This window comes from Raphanus sativus, chromosome 2, assembly GCF_000801105.2.
Source record: "Raphanus sativus cultivar WK10039 chromosome 2, ASM80110v3, whole genome shotgun sequence".
Taxonomy (NCBI): domain Eukaryota; kingdom Viridiplantae; phylum Streptophyta; class Magnoliopsida; order Brassicales; family Brassicaceae; genus Raphanus; species Raphanus sativus.
Genome location: NC_079512.1, coordinates 37,366,478 through 37,380,377, shown reverse-complemented (window position 1 = coordinate 37,380,377; position 13,900 = coordinate 37,366,478). Strand labels below are relative to the sequence as shown.

General features: G+C 36.8%; 3 protein-coding genes across 3 annotated transcripts; 1 reads left to right on the top strand and 2 right to left on the bottom strand.

Moving 5' to 3' along the window:
- Positions 1-3,395: 3,395 nt before the first annotated feature.
- LOC130508242 (cytochrome b-c1 complex subunit 7-1, mitochondrial) lies at positions 3,396-4,820 on the bottom strand. The gene is made up of 4 exons (XM_057003616.1): positions 4,647-4,820; positions 4,370-4,527; positions 4,029-4,076; positions 3,396-3,705 (listed from the first exon to the last, which is right to left on the bottom strand). Exons 1-4 carry the CDS (start codon positions 4,738-4,740, stop codon positions 3,637-3,639), a joined length of 369 nt encoding a protein of 122 aa, XP_056859596.1. The 5' UTR covers positions 4,741-4,820; the 3' UTR covers positions 3,396-3,636.
- Positions 4,821-5,407: 587 nt separating this feature from the next.
- Positions 5,408-9,956, top strand: LOC130508240 (probable potassium channel AKT5). Its single transcript, XM_057003612.1, has 12 exons — positions 5,408-6,127; positions 6,459-6,824; positions 6,927-6,984; positions 7,078-7,395; positions 7,489-7,734; positions 7,818-7,916; positions 8,008-8,040; positions 8,147-8,332; positions 8,433-8,627; positions 8,710-8,785; positions 8,872-9,441; positions 9,543-9,956. Exons 1-12 carry the CDS (start codon positions 5,913-5,915, stop codon positions 9,797-9,799), a joined length of 2,619 nt encoding a protein of 872 aa, XP_056859592.1. The 5' UTR covers positions 5,408-5,912; the 3' UTR covers positions 9,800-9,956.
- A 172-nt stretch (positions 9,957-10,128) lies between these two features.
- On the bottom strand, positions 10,129-13,900 carry LOC108839784 (probable boron transporter 7). The gene is made up of 13 exons (XM_018612560.2): positions 13,797-13,900; positions 13,364-13,498; positions 13,173-13,255; positions 12,885-13,077; positions 12,649-12,787; positions 12,401-12,566; positions 12,158-12,324; positions 11,887-12,060; positions 11,589-11,801; positions 11,167-11,504; positions 10,800-11,073; positions 10,565-10,708; positions 10,129-10,461 (listed from the first exon to the last, which is right to left on the bottom strand). Exons 2-13 carry the CDS (start codon positions 13,465-13,467, stop codon positions 10,432-10,434), a joined length of 2,025 nt encoding a protein of 674 aa, XP_018468062.2. The 5' UTR covers positions 13,468-13,498; positions 13,797-13,900; the 3' UTR covers positions 10,129-10,431.

The following is a 13,900-nucleotide window of genomic DNA, read 5'->3' as shown; positions in this document are numbered from 1 at the left end:
TAATAAATAGATAGATTAAAAGATAAACTAAAGTCGGCTTTAACATTATAGTGTAATTATAAAGCTTGGATATAAGTGTGGTCCGACCGGTTGGATAACGTGGAACATATGCTTATATTACATTTACGGAAATTTTGAATGTTAATTTTACCGAACAAGAAAATGAGAAAAACTATTACGTTAACTTATAAAAAGGATACGCAGTAAATTATTTGCAAAATGGTTTATCCAGCTCTGAGTAGTCAATAGCAAATCTCATCCGCGAACATATGAATAAGTGATATGGTATAAAAATATACTCCCTCTATTCTTAAATATAAGATGTTTAGAATAATTTTTTTTTCTAATATGTAAGATGTTTTCATATTTTTCGGTAATTTTAACTTTATCAAAAACTATGTAACCAATCAAATTTAATAGTTCTATTTTGTAGTTAATCAGATAATTTTTAATTTATAATTTTAATAATAGTTTTTAGATAAAAAATGATTTTCTTAATAATCGTGTTTTATCTAAAATATCTTATATTTAGGAACGGAGGGAATATTAAGAATAATCGAATTTTGTCTCTGCATCGTCAGAAACGAATGGATCACTGGCCACTGCAAGAAAGGCCACCGACTCTCTTAGCGGTGCTTTTATTGCACAAATTATTGTCCTGACCAACATAGTGCGTGCGTGTTTATAAATACATACACATGCTTTGTGGAAATAAGATATGTCCAGCTACAAAAAAAAAGATATGTCCATTAAGTGAATATTTCAAAAATTAATAAATTACAAATAAGATGAGACGATAAGGCTATCGAGTTCAGTCAATTGGAGAAATTAAAGTAATAAAGACCAATTAAAAAAAGATATCGTTAAAGTAGGCTAAGTTTTGTTTACAATAAAAAGATTGACTATTACAGGTTTTGCTTTTCTCTGTGTTGGTGGTTAAATCTAAATTGACTTATTCTTGGGTTCACCCCCCTAAGGTGAACCTTTAGATTCACCAACCAATAGTCTTTAAGTATTTGATATTTGATATCTTTTAAAAAAAGAAACATAATTGAATTTTCAAATTAGATTAAAATAAAAAAATATTAAATACATAAAAAATAATAATAGTTACAAAAAATAAATAAATTAATATTATTAAGCCTTCACTAAAATACTAAATTATATATCCTAAATCCTAAAACATATACCCTAAATCCTAAACCCAAATTTTTTAGGGTTTACTGTTTTTATGATTTAGGTTTTAATATTTATGATTTAGGGTTTAAGATTTATCAAAATCATGAATTATCCAAGGGTTCGGTGTTTACCCAAGGGTTTAGGGTTTAGTGATTAGGATTTAGGGTTTAGTGTTTTATGATTTAGTTTTTAATATATGTGATTTAGGGTTTAGGATTTATAAAAAGGTTTAAATTTATCTAAAATTTTTGGGTTTAGGATTTACCTAAGATTTTAGGGTTTAGGATTTAGAGTATAGGGTTTAATATTTTACTAAAAGCTTAATAATATTAATTTATTTATTTTTGTAACTATTACTATTTTTTATGTATTTATATTTTTTATTTTTAAAATACAATATAGTTTAGAAATTAAATCTTGTTTCTTTTTTTTTAAAGATGTCAAATATCAAATACTCAAATACTATTGGTTGGTGAACCTTGAGGTTCACCCTAGGGGGTGAACCTAAGAATAACTCATCTAAATTTATGATTCTGGCATTTAATCAGGGTCTAACTTTGGCTTTACTCGCCAAAACAATACACAAATCCAATAAAAGACTATGAAAATAAATAGACATGCATGCATGGGAAAGTGGACCAACCTTTTAAGTTTTAACCAAACGACATTTTGACTATCGTCTTTTTTTTCGTTTGCAAAACTAGTTAGATGTTTAACTTATTAGAATTAAAAGTTCTCACCAACCTATTTAATGCGAGTATGATGCATGTGAATATTACACTCGGTGGTGGCAACGAGAATATTATATACATCTTCACTGTTTACAATTACATAATTCTCTGATTATGTCTAAAACATCGAACTATCAGTGTCAGAACTTTGGTAGACTTTAGCAAAAAAAACTTTGGTAGACACTTTTTTTTTTTTTTTAAACTTTGGTAGACACTTTTTTTTTTTTGTAACATAACTTTGGTAGACACTTAGTGTGCCTATTTCACGTGGATTATTTATGACGAACAGTTTGTGTTTCTTTTTGACGTAAGAAAATAGTCTATGTTTCTCATAGATGAGAGTGTGTCTATACTCTCAGCTTTGGATATATTGGTCCAGGTAAAAACTGAACAGCTATTACAGTGAGCATTAACGAAAATTGGTACTACTAAACCTAACTAAAAAAAAACACAAAAGACGATCCAGGCTGTGTCAATGAATCACATGCAAGCGACTTTATGGTCCACCCTGCATAAGTTAGTACAACGTAATAAATCATTTTATGTGCCCTAAAAGAAACATCCAAATTTCAATAAATAAACGGATTACAAGTTTAGAAAGGAACAAAACACATAAACCAATATATCCACCTTGATCACAGCCTTAATATTCACATCAATGGACCACATCCAAGATCCAGTGGCATGCAATATCAATGGGATAAAATTCTCATTATGTACTTGAGTCTCAAGTCATTTAATCTTCTTGTTATTGTCCTAATAACTCAAATATACATTTATGTAAATGAAAGAGAGCAAAAAAAAAGGAGGAGATAAGGATAAAGAAGAAGGGGACAGAGAGGGAGATGGGTAACTAAAGAAGAGATCTGGCCTGAATCTATTAAAGACTTGTGTCCCAGTCTACTCACTCACATGCAAATGTTCTTTTCTGCATATATTAAATATAATCCTCCCAAACAGTAATAATTATCGTATACATTCATAACATGGGTCTCTCTTATCATATGAATGATATACACTATGCTGATAATATATAATATCCCGTTTTTGAAATCCCAAGTTTCATTTCACAGACTTCAATATGCTCAGAAGGTCAAAACTCATGTAGTCATGAATGTGGGTGTATCTTTCACTTCTCCACTCGCCGGTTATTTTTCTTTATCAACCAGCTTTTACTCTGTTGAACTCAAAGGTAAGCTCTTTGTTATCTATTATATATGTTCATAGCTGGAGACCAATCTTCGAATATACACGTAACAATTCTAAAGATGCTTGCTTTAGAATGTGTTGATGAATAAGTTGAAAACTGTTGTAACTTTGAAATACTACTACCCAATGTGTTGCTAGGCTTAACCATTGGTTATTTTCAACATGACTATCCAAATTAACAAACATATAGAATTCATGGCACTTGCGTTTGATCGCATTAAACTTGGTAACCAATCATATAAATAAAACACCAAAGCAATATTGAGAAAATGAGAATCATTGAACCAGACTCAGTGTTGTGTCGTCGATTTTATTCATGCCAGCAGAAAGTGAAAAATGTAGCAAGCAACATATCATCCCATTTAGGAAAAGAATCACAAAAGACTTGGGCTTTTGAGGAAGTAAATAGCTCTGTTCAGGAATGTGATTTCCAAAATATCAAAAATTAATCCCCATCTGGAGAGGAGATTGATGCAGAGAAGTAGAGTTTATCAGAAGATAGGGAAAAAGGATGTGCTTAAGGGAATGTGCGCTGGTAGAGTGGTAGAGCTCCCAAGGCTTCACGTTCCTTTCTTTCCCTTTCAACCTGCAAACACACACCCACCCACCATAAAGAAACTGATGATAGAGTGACTAAGGATGATGATCCATCTTTAAAGAAACACTCTAAACAGTGTTCTCTCCGATGCAAGACTTCCTAGTATAGGAAAAATAAACGATCTTAAACAACATTTTGATTCAAACAATAGAGAACAAATCTTGCATTCATAGTGTTAAATCATTGTTTCAGGCATCATGCAACAAACAGAAGATCACAAGCATATTAACGCAAGAAAGCTGCACATAGGAACTTATTCCTGAAAATACATAGGAACTTATTCCTGAAAATATGGATCACAAGAGACTTACGAGAGCCAGCATCTCCTGAAGATAGCCACGGAATGGGGTCTGCACCGCCTGTATATGGAATTTAGAGAAAAAAACTCAGAATTATAAGTTGCAAAAATTCAAAAGGATGCCTAACAGAACAGTTACATTATATGATCGCTCAAAACAACAGTAACAAAATAGTATAACAAGTAATCACCATTTCGCTTTATGGATAATGACAAAATCAAATGCAATACCCTATTGTTCAATCCAGTTATTCTAATAAACTCTAGCAAATGCAAGAGGCAAGGATATTAATATGCTTATACATAAACCTAAGCTCAAACATTAGTTTAATAGCTCAATATCCTCGGAGTTACCTGAAGATCCTTGGGAAGGTACTCGTGCTTCATGGAGAGGTCCATGGCACGCTTGAGACGCTGGTTACGAGCGTCAACGACCTCCCTGGGCAATCTGTTCAGAGCTTCCTTAATGTCCAGATTTTCATACTGATCGTGTAGATCATCGTACCTGAGACCTGAATCATTCCAATCAAAAACACACACAACGGCAAAAACAACGCAACAGGGATCAGAATCAGAAAATCAACAAATCCAGATTCGATTAAATCAAACGGTTTTCGATTGAGATTCTGACCGTATCTACGAAGGCGAGTTGATACGGCTTTCATATGCATGCGAGCAAGGAAGTTCTTCTTTGGATCGATTAGTGATTGCAGAAACGTCGACATTTTCTCTCCGTGTGTGCGTGCTTCTCTTTCTCTCTCTCTCTCTCTCTCTCTTCACCGGTTGCGCAACAAAAGCTGCTTCTGGGAGAGACGAGGTAAATTTACAACGTGAACTAAACGACGTCGTCTCGAGTTCATGGGCCTATAATGGGTCAATTTACATTCGTGTGGGTTGCTCGTATTCATGGTTTTAGCGGGTCTTATGTCAGTCAATTGTTTCCTTCCCAAAAATAACTTTATAGTTAATTTTTTTTTTAATTCTGATTAAAATGAGACCTCCTCTTTTCTATTAATGGCAGTGACTAGATGAATAAGATTAAATGAGAGGAATAATTATAAATGAAAAAAGAATCTGAAGAATATTCTTATCCAATGGAGGCTCAATGAAATTTATATAAATGCAAATTTATCCTAAATGGTAGATTTATAGTATAAATAAGTCAAATTCCGCCTAATTTCTTTCCTCTAATAAATCTACCATTGGCAGTTTCCTTTTTTATAAAGGGAATCATATCAATTTGTCATTCAATGCGTGAACTCGAGGTTGTTTCTAGTGGGGTTCATCTTCGGAAACTACCACAAAATCTTTAGAAGTTCAAAAAACAAAACGAACGGTAGATGTTAAGCAAAAAGTCTTGATTTTTTTTTGGAATTTATCCATTTAAAACTTATGGTAACTTTGAAATTAAAAGTGATACTCTATTGGATTACTTCTTAATTTTCAAACGTATATATTTATATATAAACCGCGTTCATTTAATATGGTAGTCTAGTCAGCGAGGAAAAGCAATAAAGTCTCCGTCAATTCAATTTACAGTAAGAAATCCAAGTCAGAATGAAAATTATCCTTTTCTTTTTTTGTTATGGACCAATGAGGAAGAGGAAATAAGGAGGGAAATCAGTTAAAGGGGGCAAAAAGGTAAATAAAACCAATATAAAAGACACACACACGCACGCCCTAACAGAAGGTCAGGTCACACACCCAAGTTTAGAGAGAGAGCAACGTAATCGGGGAAAGGAGGAGACCAACCCATGTGTACGCTTCTTCTCTCGACAACGGAACGTGAACGTCTTTTCTGTTAGACGAAGAGAAAAGAAAAAAATAACCGTTTCGTATATTCTGTTTCGAATCGAGAGAGAGAGAGAAGAGAGTATATTAATTAGGATCGATCGAGATGGATAAGAAGAAGAAAGTGTGGTTTTGGCCGGAGAAACACGGCGGCGGAGGAGGAATTTCGATCAAGGAGGCGGAGCATGTTTCTACGGAAGAGACGATGAGTCATTACAGCTTTAGCAAAGGCCTTCTTCCTCCTCTCGGTGTTAATTCCGGCTCCACGCGTCGTGTTAAGCTCCGCTTCTTCATCGTCTCTCCCTTCGATCCTCGCTACAGGTAGTTAAATCGATTTTGCTAAACCGATTCCGTGATTGTTCCTGGTTTATGTACGTCGCTGACGATCCTTTGTGGTAGACGATTCGTTATTGTGGTGGAGAGAGCTAGGTTATGTCTTCTCTGCATGCTTGCCTTATCGTTCCGGCTCTTATGAGATTTTTTGAATCCATAGTGTTCGATGTAATGCTCGTGTTCAAAGGCTTTAACACGAAATCGAATTAGTTTGATTTCTATTCAATAGATTTTGTTTTTTTTTAATACTATGCGAATTTGTGTTTTTTTTTTGTCTTCTTTCTCTTAATCCAATGGCTACACTATCACTATGTTTCAGGGCATGGGATTGGTTTCTAGTGCTCTTAGTAGTCTACACCGCATGGGCATCTCCTTTTGAGTTTGGTTACCTACAAACGCCAAGAGCACCTCTCAGTATTATAGATAATGTTGTCAATGGCTTTTTCGCTATTGACATCGTTTTGACATTCTTTGTTGCCTTCTTGGACAAGGCAACGTATCTTCTAGTCGATGATCCCAAGAGAATAGCTTGGAGATATGTCTCGACCTGGCTCATTTTTGACGTGGTTTCCACAGTTCCTTATGAACTTTTTGGCAGCTTATTGCATAATACTATTCAAGGGTATGGCATTTTCAGTATGCTGCGTCTATGGCGTCTTCGCAGGGCCAGTAATTGTTTCGCCAGGTGAGAGAGATTTGAATGTGTTTTTCTTTCAATATCAATTAAACACTTGTCTTCCTTTGTCATAATATTTCTTGAAATGTCTTTTTTTTCTTAAATTGTAAGATTGGAGAAAGATCGGAAGTACAACTACTTTTGGGTTCGATGCACAAAGCTTCTCCTCGTTAGTACCTTATCTTTACACGAGCTTACATTTATTAAAGCAGCTAAATATTTTTGCTCTTAGTTTAACAAGAGGTTGATGGTTGCAATGTAGGTTGCTCTCTTTGTGGTTCATTGTGGGGCCTGCTTCTGCTATTCTATTGCTGCACATTACCCAGACCCTTCCATGACTTTTATGGCACTTGCGGAGCCAAACTGGACACAAAAGTCTTTGCTTATCCGGTATGTCACAGCAATGTATTGGTCCATAACCACCTTCTCTACAACGGGTTATGGTGATATACATGGGAATAATGCAAGTGAGAGGGCCTTCATTCTCTTCTACATGATCTTCAATCTTGGATTGCTAGCTTATATAATTGGTAATATGACCAACTTGGTGGTTCATGTAACCAGTCGCACCAGCAAATTTGTAAGTTCTGTTTATTGTGTGATTAATTGCTTATCTTGGTAGTTGGTTCAGTTTAATTAATAAACCCGATCTTGTTCATTTTCATTACTCCAGAGAGATACCATCCAAGCTGCCTCAGCGTTTGCTCAGAGGAACAAACTTCCAGAGCGCTTGCAAGAACAGATGGTAGCTCATTTGTCTTTGAGGTACAGGACCGATTCAGAAGGTCTACAGCAGCAAGAAATTATCGACTCCCTACCCAAAGCTATTCGTTCCAGCATCTCGCATTATCTGTTCTATGAAGTTGTTGACAAGATTTACTTGTTCCATGGAATATCCAATGATCTTCTGTTTCAGTTGGTATGTTTCTCATCCCAAAAGTTAAATTGTCTAGCTAAACAGCTTCCTTCGATGAATACACGCACTTAACCTTCTGATGTTAGGTCACTGAGATGAAGGCCGAGTATTTTCCTCCCAAAGAAGATGTGATCTTGAGGAATGAAGCACCAACAGATTTTTACATTATGGTGACAGGAGCTGCTGTGAGTTTTCTTGGTTTATCTTAGGTGTAGAGTTCTACTTATCCATATAAAATTGTTTATAAACTTAAACGACATTTCTACTATATGATAGGAAATCATTGCACCTGTGAATGGAGTGGATCAGGTAAAAGCCGAATTTTAAATCCTCTTTTAAGATTAGGGATCTCTTAAGATTATTTCAAGATGTTCTTTGTTTTATTCTAACATGGGCTTTTGTGCATTAATTGCAGGTAGTTGGTGAAGCACGCCCTGGTCATGTTTTTGGTGAAGTTGGGGTGCTATGTTACAGGCCACAGCTGTTCACAGTTCGTACCAAGCGATTGAGTCAATTGCTTCGTCTGAACCGTACAGCATTCTTAAATCTTGTTCAGGCAAATGTTGGTGATGGAGCAATTATCATGAATAATCTACTTCAGGTTGGTTCGAAGCCATTTCCTTTATACAACCATGGTGACTACAAAATTTTAGCGGGTCTACTATTTTGGCTCATATCATAATGGCTATGGTTTAATGCAGCATCTGAAAGACTCAGAAGATCCAGTGATGAAAGGCATTCTTGCTGATACAGAACAGATGTTGGCTCAAGGGAAAATGGATTTACCTCTCAGCTTATGTTTTGCAGCAGCAAGAGGAGACGATTTACTGCTGCATCAGTTACTCAAACGAGGCTCAAACCCTAATGAAACCGATAAAAACGGTCGAACCGCACTGGTCAGTCTTCAAAATCCTCCAAGTAGACAGACTTCCCTATAACTGTGCTAATGTTTGTGTACTGTGTAATATTTTATCTCAGCATATAGCAGCATCGAAAGGATGCCACTACTGTGTTGTATTACTTCTCGAGCATGGAGCAGATCCTAACATTACAGGTATACAACAAGCAAGAGTTTTACGAGTCCATTTATGATATAAATCCAGGTAATCATCTATTAATTGCTAAAAACTCATTTTGCAGATTCCGAAGGTAGTGTACCATTGTGGGAAGCAATCATTGGGAGACATGAAGAAATTTCTAAACTCTTATGGGACAACGGCGCAAAGCTAAGTCCCGATACAGTATCCTACTTCTCTTGCCTAGCCGTTGAACAAAACAGCTTAGATTCACTCAAAGACATTGTGAAGTACGGTGGAGATATCTCGCACTGTGATAGCAACGGGACCACTGCATTGCACAGAGCAGTATCGGAAGGGAACATGGAGATTGTGGAGTTCTTGTTAGAGCAAGGAGCTGATATGGACATGCCAGATGTGTACGGTTGGACGGCTCGTGGTCTAGCTGAGCATCAAGGGCATGAAGACATTAAAGCCTTGTTTCATAGTCAGAGACCAGTGGAGAAGAAACCGAAATCATCATTTTCCGGTACACCAGAAAATGTTACACCACTGATGAAGCATAGTAGCGAGCCTGTAATGATTCACCACCGTTCAAGGGAATCGTTGCCTTTCCTTCGAGGTGGCTCTCAGAGAAGGAAGATCAGTAACTTCAAGAACTCTTTGTTTGGCATCATGTCGGCTGCAAACGCTGGTAAATACGTCTCTTATTCTCAGTCTCTCTTCATCAGAACAAAACATTAAATTCTCTCTCTCTCCAAACAGTAAGAGACACTTTATCCCTTTAATCCTCAGGTGATGAAGGAGAAGCATCTACACTAAGCGAAGGAGTTGGTGGGGTTTATCCGGCGAGAGTGACGATCAGTGGTGAGGCTTCCTCCGCTGGTAAAGTGGTGAAGCTACCAAATTCACTGGAGGAGTTAATTGAAATCGGTGAGAAGAAGTTGGGGTTTGTTGCCACAAAGATTCTGACGAGAGAAGGAGCTCAAATCGACGACATCAGGCTTATAAGAGACGGGGATTTTCTGCTTCTTCTCAAGGTTTCTTGTTAGGCACGCAAGAAAGCTTGAGATGTTTTCCTATTTCTCAATGGATTTATTATTATCATCTGTTTAGTTATTCACTACAATCGCTTTTTATATTAAAAAGATTATTGAAATGCAACTTACTTACACAGAAACGAAAATAAAGATTTATGCCACAAGTACAGATGTTATACTTATACCGTATAAGTTATACGGTTATACCACACAATATAAACGCTAATTCAAAGATTAAAGATTATAGTACTCCTTTAACAAAAAAAAAAGATGTAATCTCAAGAAAAGAGTCAATAAAATCAGCCTGCTTTCATTTCTAAACAAAGCAGAAGTAAACAAAACTTCCTCTGTTGAGCCCTAAAGGCAAGAGAAAATGAGAAAGCTGTCTTTTGATCTGTATTTCTTTTTTTTTTCTTTTTGTTAGAGTTGTAAAAACAATTGGAAAGAGCAAAGATATAACATAAGCGAGGAAACCAAAAATAACGTTTCAAAGAAGAAACAATCAGAATACTTGTATCCTCTATCTCTCTTTCCACCCATCTTCTGCTGACTTCTTCTATTGCCTCTAACATCTTCTTGCTTTTTTATCTGCGGTTTCTCTGAATCAGCATTCTTCGAAAACGTTTGTTCCTTTATACAAAGACTTAGGAATGTCCACTGTTTTCTGGATACACCTGAGTATTATTTACATCATACAATATGTGAAAAATGTTGCAATCTAAGTAGAGATTTTTCCAAGTTTATTTAAAGAATTGGTTTTTGTTATTATATACTTACCATTTGGGATCTTCCCTCCCTGGCACTTAGGGTTCTATGCTTCAGTTCACCTCTGCTAGTAGTAATGTCATCCAGAATCTCTGCATCGTAAAACTCGTCTTCACTGTTCTCAACAGAACTCAGAGGAAGGTTATGCGGTTCCCCCTGCTCTCCCAAAAAGGAAAATTTCAATGATTCCACATTATAATTTTTTTATACACTGAAGACAAACAGAAGAATCGAGAATGTGCTTTACATTGATGCCGAAGCTGGAGTGTGTTGCACCAACCATCTCTTCATACTCTGACGAATCCAAAACTTGGAGATGAGAAGGATCAAATATCTTGGGGAGGAAGTATTGTCTTATAGCAATGAGGATGAAGAATGGCAATGGGAACAGAATCCCTCCTACAGGTATCCATGTCACTCCAAAGCATATCAGAAAATACAGAAGCTGGAAGAGTGTAAACATAACAATCGACTTGTACGGTACTTTCTCCGTAAATGATGCATGTAAGCCTTCAAGAACTCTGTTTCACACACAAAAACAAAAGAACATTAGCAAATATCAGAAAATTTAATAAAAACAAAGAGTTATAAGAGTTAAATTTGATGTATAGTACTTGAATCGACGACCAGGAGTGATGAATAGTAGCAGAAGTCTTTCCCAGAATTGATTCCCGGGGAGACTATCAACAGCCATGTAAGTGAAGTAACCCCACAGAACTGAAGTTGGAATCATTCTTAGGAGTGGTGCTGCGAATATCAACAATCCAACAAGGATTGATTGCAAGAGATTGCTCACTCTTTGCTCATTTACTCTGACAGGCAAATGGTCTTCGATTAGTACTTCTGGATCAAACTTCTTTCCCTTTGTGTCTCTTCCTCCACCGTCTGCTTTCATCACTGCTTCTTTCAAGTTTTCTAGCTCTTTCACCACTGAAGTAGCCTTCACAGGTATCTGATTCATGATTTAAGTGAGACATTAAGTTCTTGATAGCGGAAGAGTAAGAGATGAACTAGTGAGAAGGATATGTTTATATACCTTGGGTGATGTTTCCATTTCTATAAACACATCTTGCATCTTCCCGTAGATCTCTGAGTTGCTTGCTTTTGCTTTCATGCATTCTTTTGCTTTCTGGACCATTTTCTTTCGCATTTGCTGCCTCTTAAGAACTGCAAGACTCTTTGTGTGCATAGGGGATTGTGGAATGACCCCATTCGAAGGAGGAAGTCCAAGTAAGCCACAGATTAATGTCTACAAACAACTTACAAACGAATTAGTATTCACTTTCATTCATGTAACACTAAACCATATGTAAGAGGCATCATTAGAATCATACCATGATTCCTAAAATGAAGATGTCATAGTGATAAGCCGAAGGATTTTTCAGATTGAACTCCTTCTGCTGAGCCATTTGCGCCGATACACAGTGATCAAAGAAGTACAGGCCTGCTATCATGATAGCTGGTATAAATGCAGCAAGGATGTAAAGAGGCGGGACCTTTCCCATGTCCTGCAATTTTGTTCCAACAGCAATGATTTTCAGACACAAGTTTTAAAAGACTCTTTCAGTATTCTATAATGTCGGATTCACTAGGTAGCAGTAGTACCTTGACTACTGTCCAGTGATACAAGGACTCTGAATCCCAAGGAAGAGGTAACTCCAGCCTTCTTGGAACTCCTTCAGGAATATCTCTGGGGACTGTGAATGAGAGTGCGCTCCACAACACAAGCATGAGTAGAGTTCCATAATCACCTATAAAAGCTCGCATCCACCCTGCAAAGACGAAGATGATTCTCGTTCGAGTAAATGATTCTGTCAAGTATATAGACAAGACAGATGTTTCACATACTGAAGCCATATCTCCATGAACGTGCCCTCCTGCTTTTAAGAGCAGTGTAAAGAAGACCGAATGAGAAAATGACTGCAAGAAGCCCATTAGTATACCGCCACTGTGACTGATACGCTTCCAAACTTGGATCTTCAGATTTTGGGACAAGAAACTCGCCGAGAAGTCCCTGCGTTAGGAAAAAAAAACATCTCTCAAGTTTGAAGTGATAAGACTTTTACCAACATGGAGTTAGTTATAGGCATCAGAACCTTAACAGCCTCTTGGAAAAACAGAACGGTAATCAGCATTCCAAAGAGCTCTCCTGCAATTCTGGTAAATCTAGAAATGATGTTGGCTGCGTTTAACATTGCAAGAAGGATAAGCAAAACTGCTGTCCAGACACAGACCCTGTCAAAAGAAAAGAGTTGTCTAATATGTAAATGAAAGAGAGACTAGCAAGAAAACAGAAGGGAAAATGATAGATCTACTTAAGAGTCCACATTACCATCCTGCCCAGGCTAAGTAGAGTTTCTGACCCAATTCAGGCCTGCCTTTGCTGAAGCTGTGGAGGTATGTGTACATTATAATCGTGGGTTCTGCAACGCCTACAATCAACAGAGGCTGTCCACCAAAAATGGAATGGATAATTCCACAAATAGCAGTGGAAGCTAATGACTCCGCTATGCCAAGACTTCGATCTGAAAAGTAAAAGAGAGTGATAAGGAACCTTCAGGACAGATTCTCCAAAAGTAACAAATCTATGATAATGATATATATATATATATCATCTCACCTGTCTCCCTGCTTAACTGCTCGCCGAATGCAATCACAGGAAGTGCAGAGGCAATAAAAATGTAAAGAGTTGGTGCCAGTATCCTGAGATTGATAGTCACAAAAACCAATAGGCAGAAACTCAGGACCAACCACAAGTATATACGTTCATTGTATAAGCATCATATATGATCGATCACATGACATATATACCTAACACCAGAGTTGAAGGCAGCAAGCCAGTCTTGTTTGTAACACTTTCTTCTTCCATGGAAATCGTTAATAATCCCAGCAAATGGGGTATTGACTCCCTCCATGGCTGCTGACCTTCAGGGATCAGCAATGGCTCTGGATCGATGATATGAACAAAACCAAAAAAACAAAATATATATCAGCAAACCAAATGCAAATGAATAGATCGGTGGATGAAACAATATACGACGATTCCGCCAATCGGATTCCAAAACGCATTGCAATGTCTAACTTACTAACACAAATCGATCGAGAAACACACACAAAAGATGATCAATCAATCCTCCTTCTATCACCTTAAACTTTCGATCTAATAGGGACGAGAATCGAAATCCAAAACGTTTGATCAGATTTGATACGATGTATGAAAGAATGAATAAACACAATCTCGCACCTGGAGGAGAAGAAGAAGAAAGCGATAGACGGCCCTGGCCGCCGTTTTAAAAGCACGCCGGAGGAAAATATCCAAAAAAAAACGCAGAGAGATCCGATTCAAGT

Excerpts from the sequence above, each read along its gene's own strand:
- LOC130508242 (XM_057003616.1), bottom strand. The coding sequence starts at position 4,740 with ATGTCGACGTTTCTGCAATCACTAATCGATCCAAAGAAGAACTTCCTT. Across the intron at positions 4,077-4,369 it reads ACCTTCCCAAGGATCTTCAG|GCGGTGCAGACCCCATTCCG; the intron begins GTAACTCCGAGG and ends TTCCATATACAG. Across the intron at positions 3,706-4,028 it reads TTCAGGAGATGCTGGCTCTC|GTTGAAAGGGAAAGAAAGGA; the intron begins GTAAGTCTCTTG and ends GTGTGTTTGCAG.
- LOC130508240 (XM_057003612.1), top strand. The coding sequence starts at position 5,913 with ATGGATAAGAAGAAGAAAGTGTGGTTTTGGCCGGAGAAACACGGCGGC. Across the intron at positions 8,041-8,146 it reads CTGTGAATGGAGTGGATCAG|GTAGTTGGTGAAGCACGCCC; the intron begins GTAAAAGCCGAA and ends CATTAATTGCAG. Across the intron at positions 8,333-8,432 it reads TCATGAATAATCTACTTCAG|CATCTGAAAGACTCAGAAGA; the intron begins GTTGGTTCGAAG and ends GGTTTAATGCAG.
- LOC108839784 (XM_018612560.2), bottom strand. The coding sequence starts at position 13,467 with ATGGAGGGAGTCAATACCCCATTTGCTGGGATTATTAACGATTTCCAT. Across the intron at positions 11,505-11,588 it reads AAATGGAAACATCACCCAAG|ATACCTGTGAAGGCTACTTC; the intron begins GTATATAAACAT and ends ATCATGAATCAG. Across the intron at positions 10,709-10,799 it reads ACTCCAGCTTCGGCATCAAT|GGGGAACCGCATAACCTTCC; the intron begins GTAAAGCACATT and ends TTGGGAGAGCAG.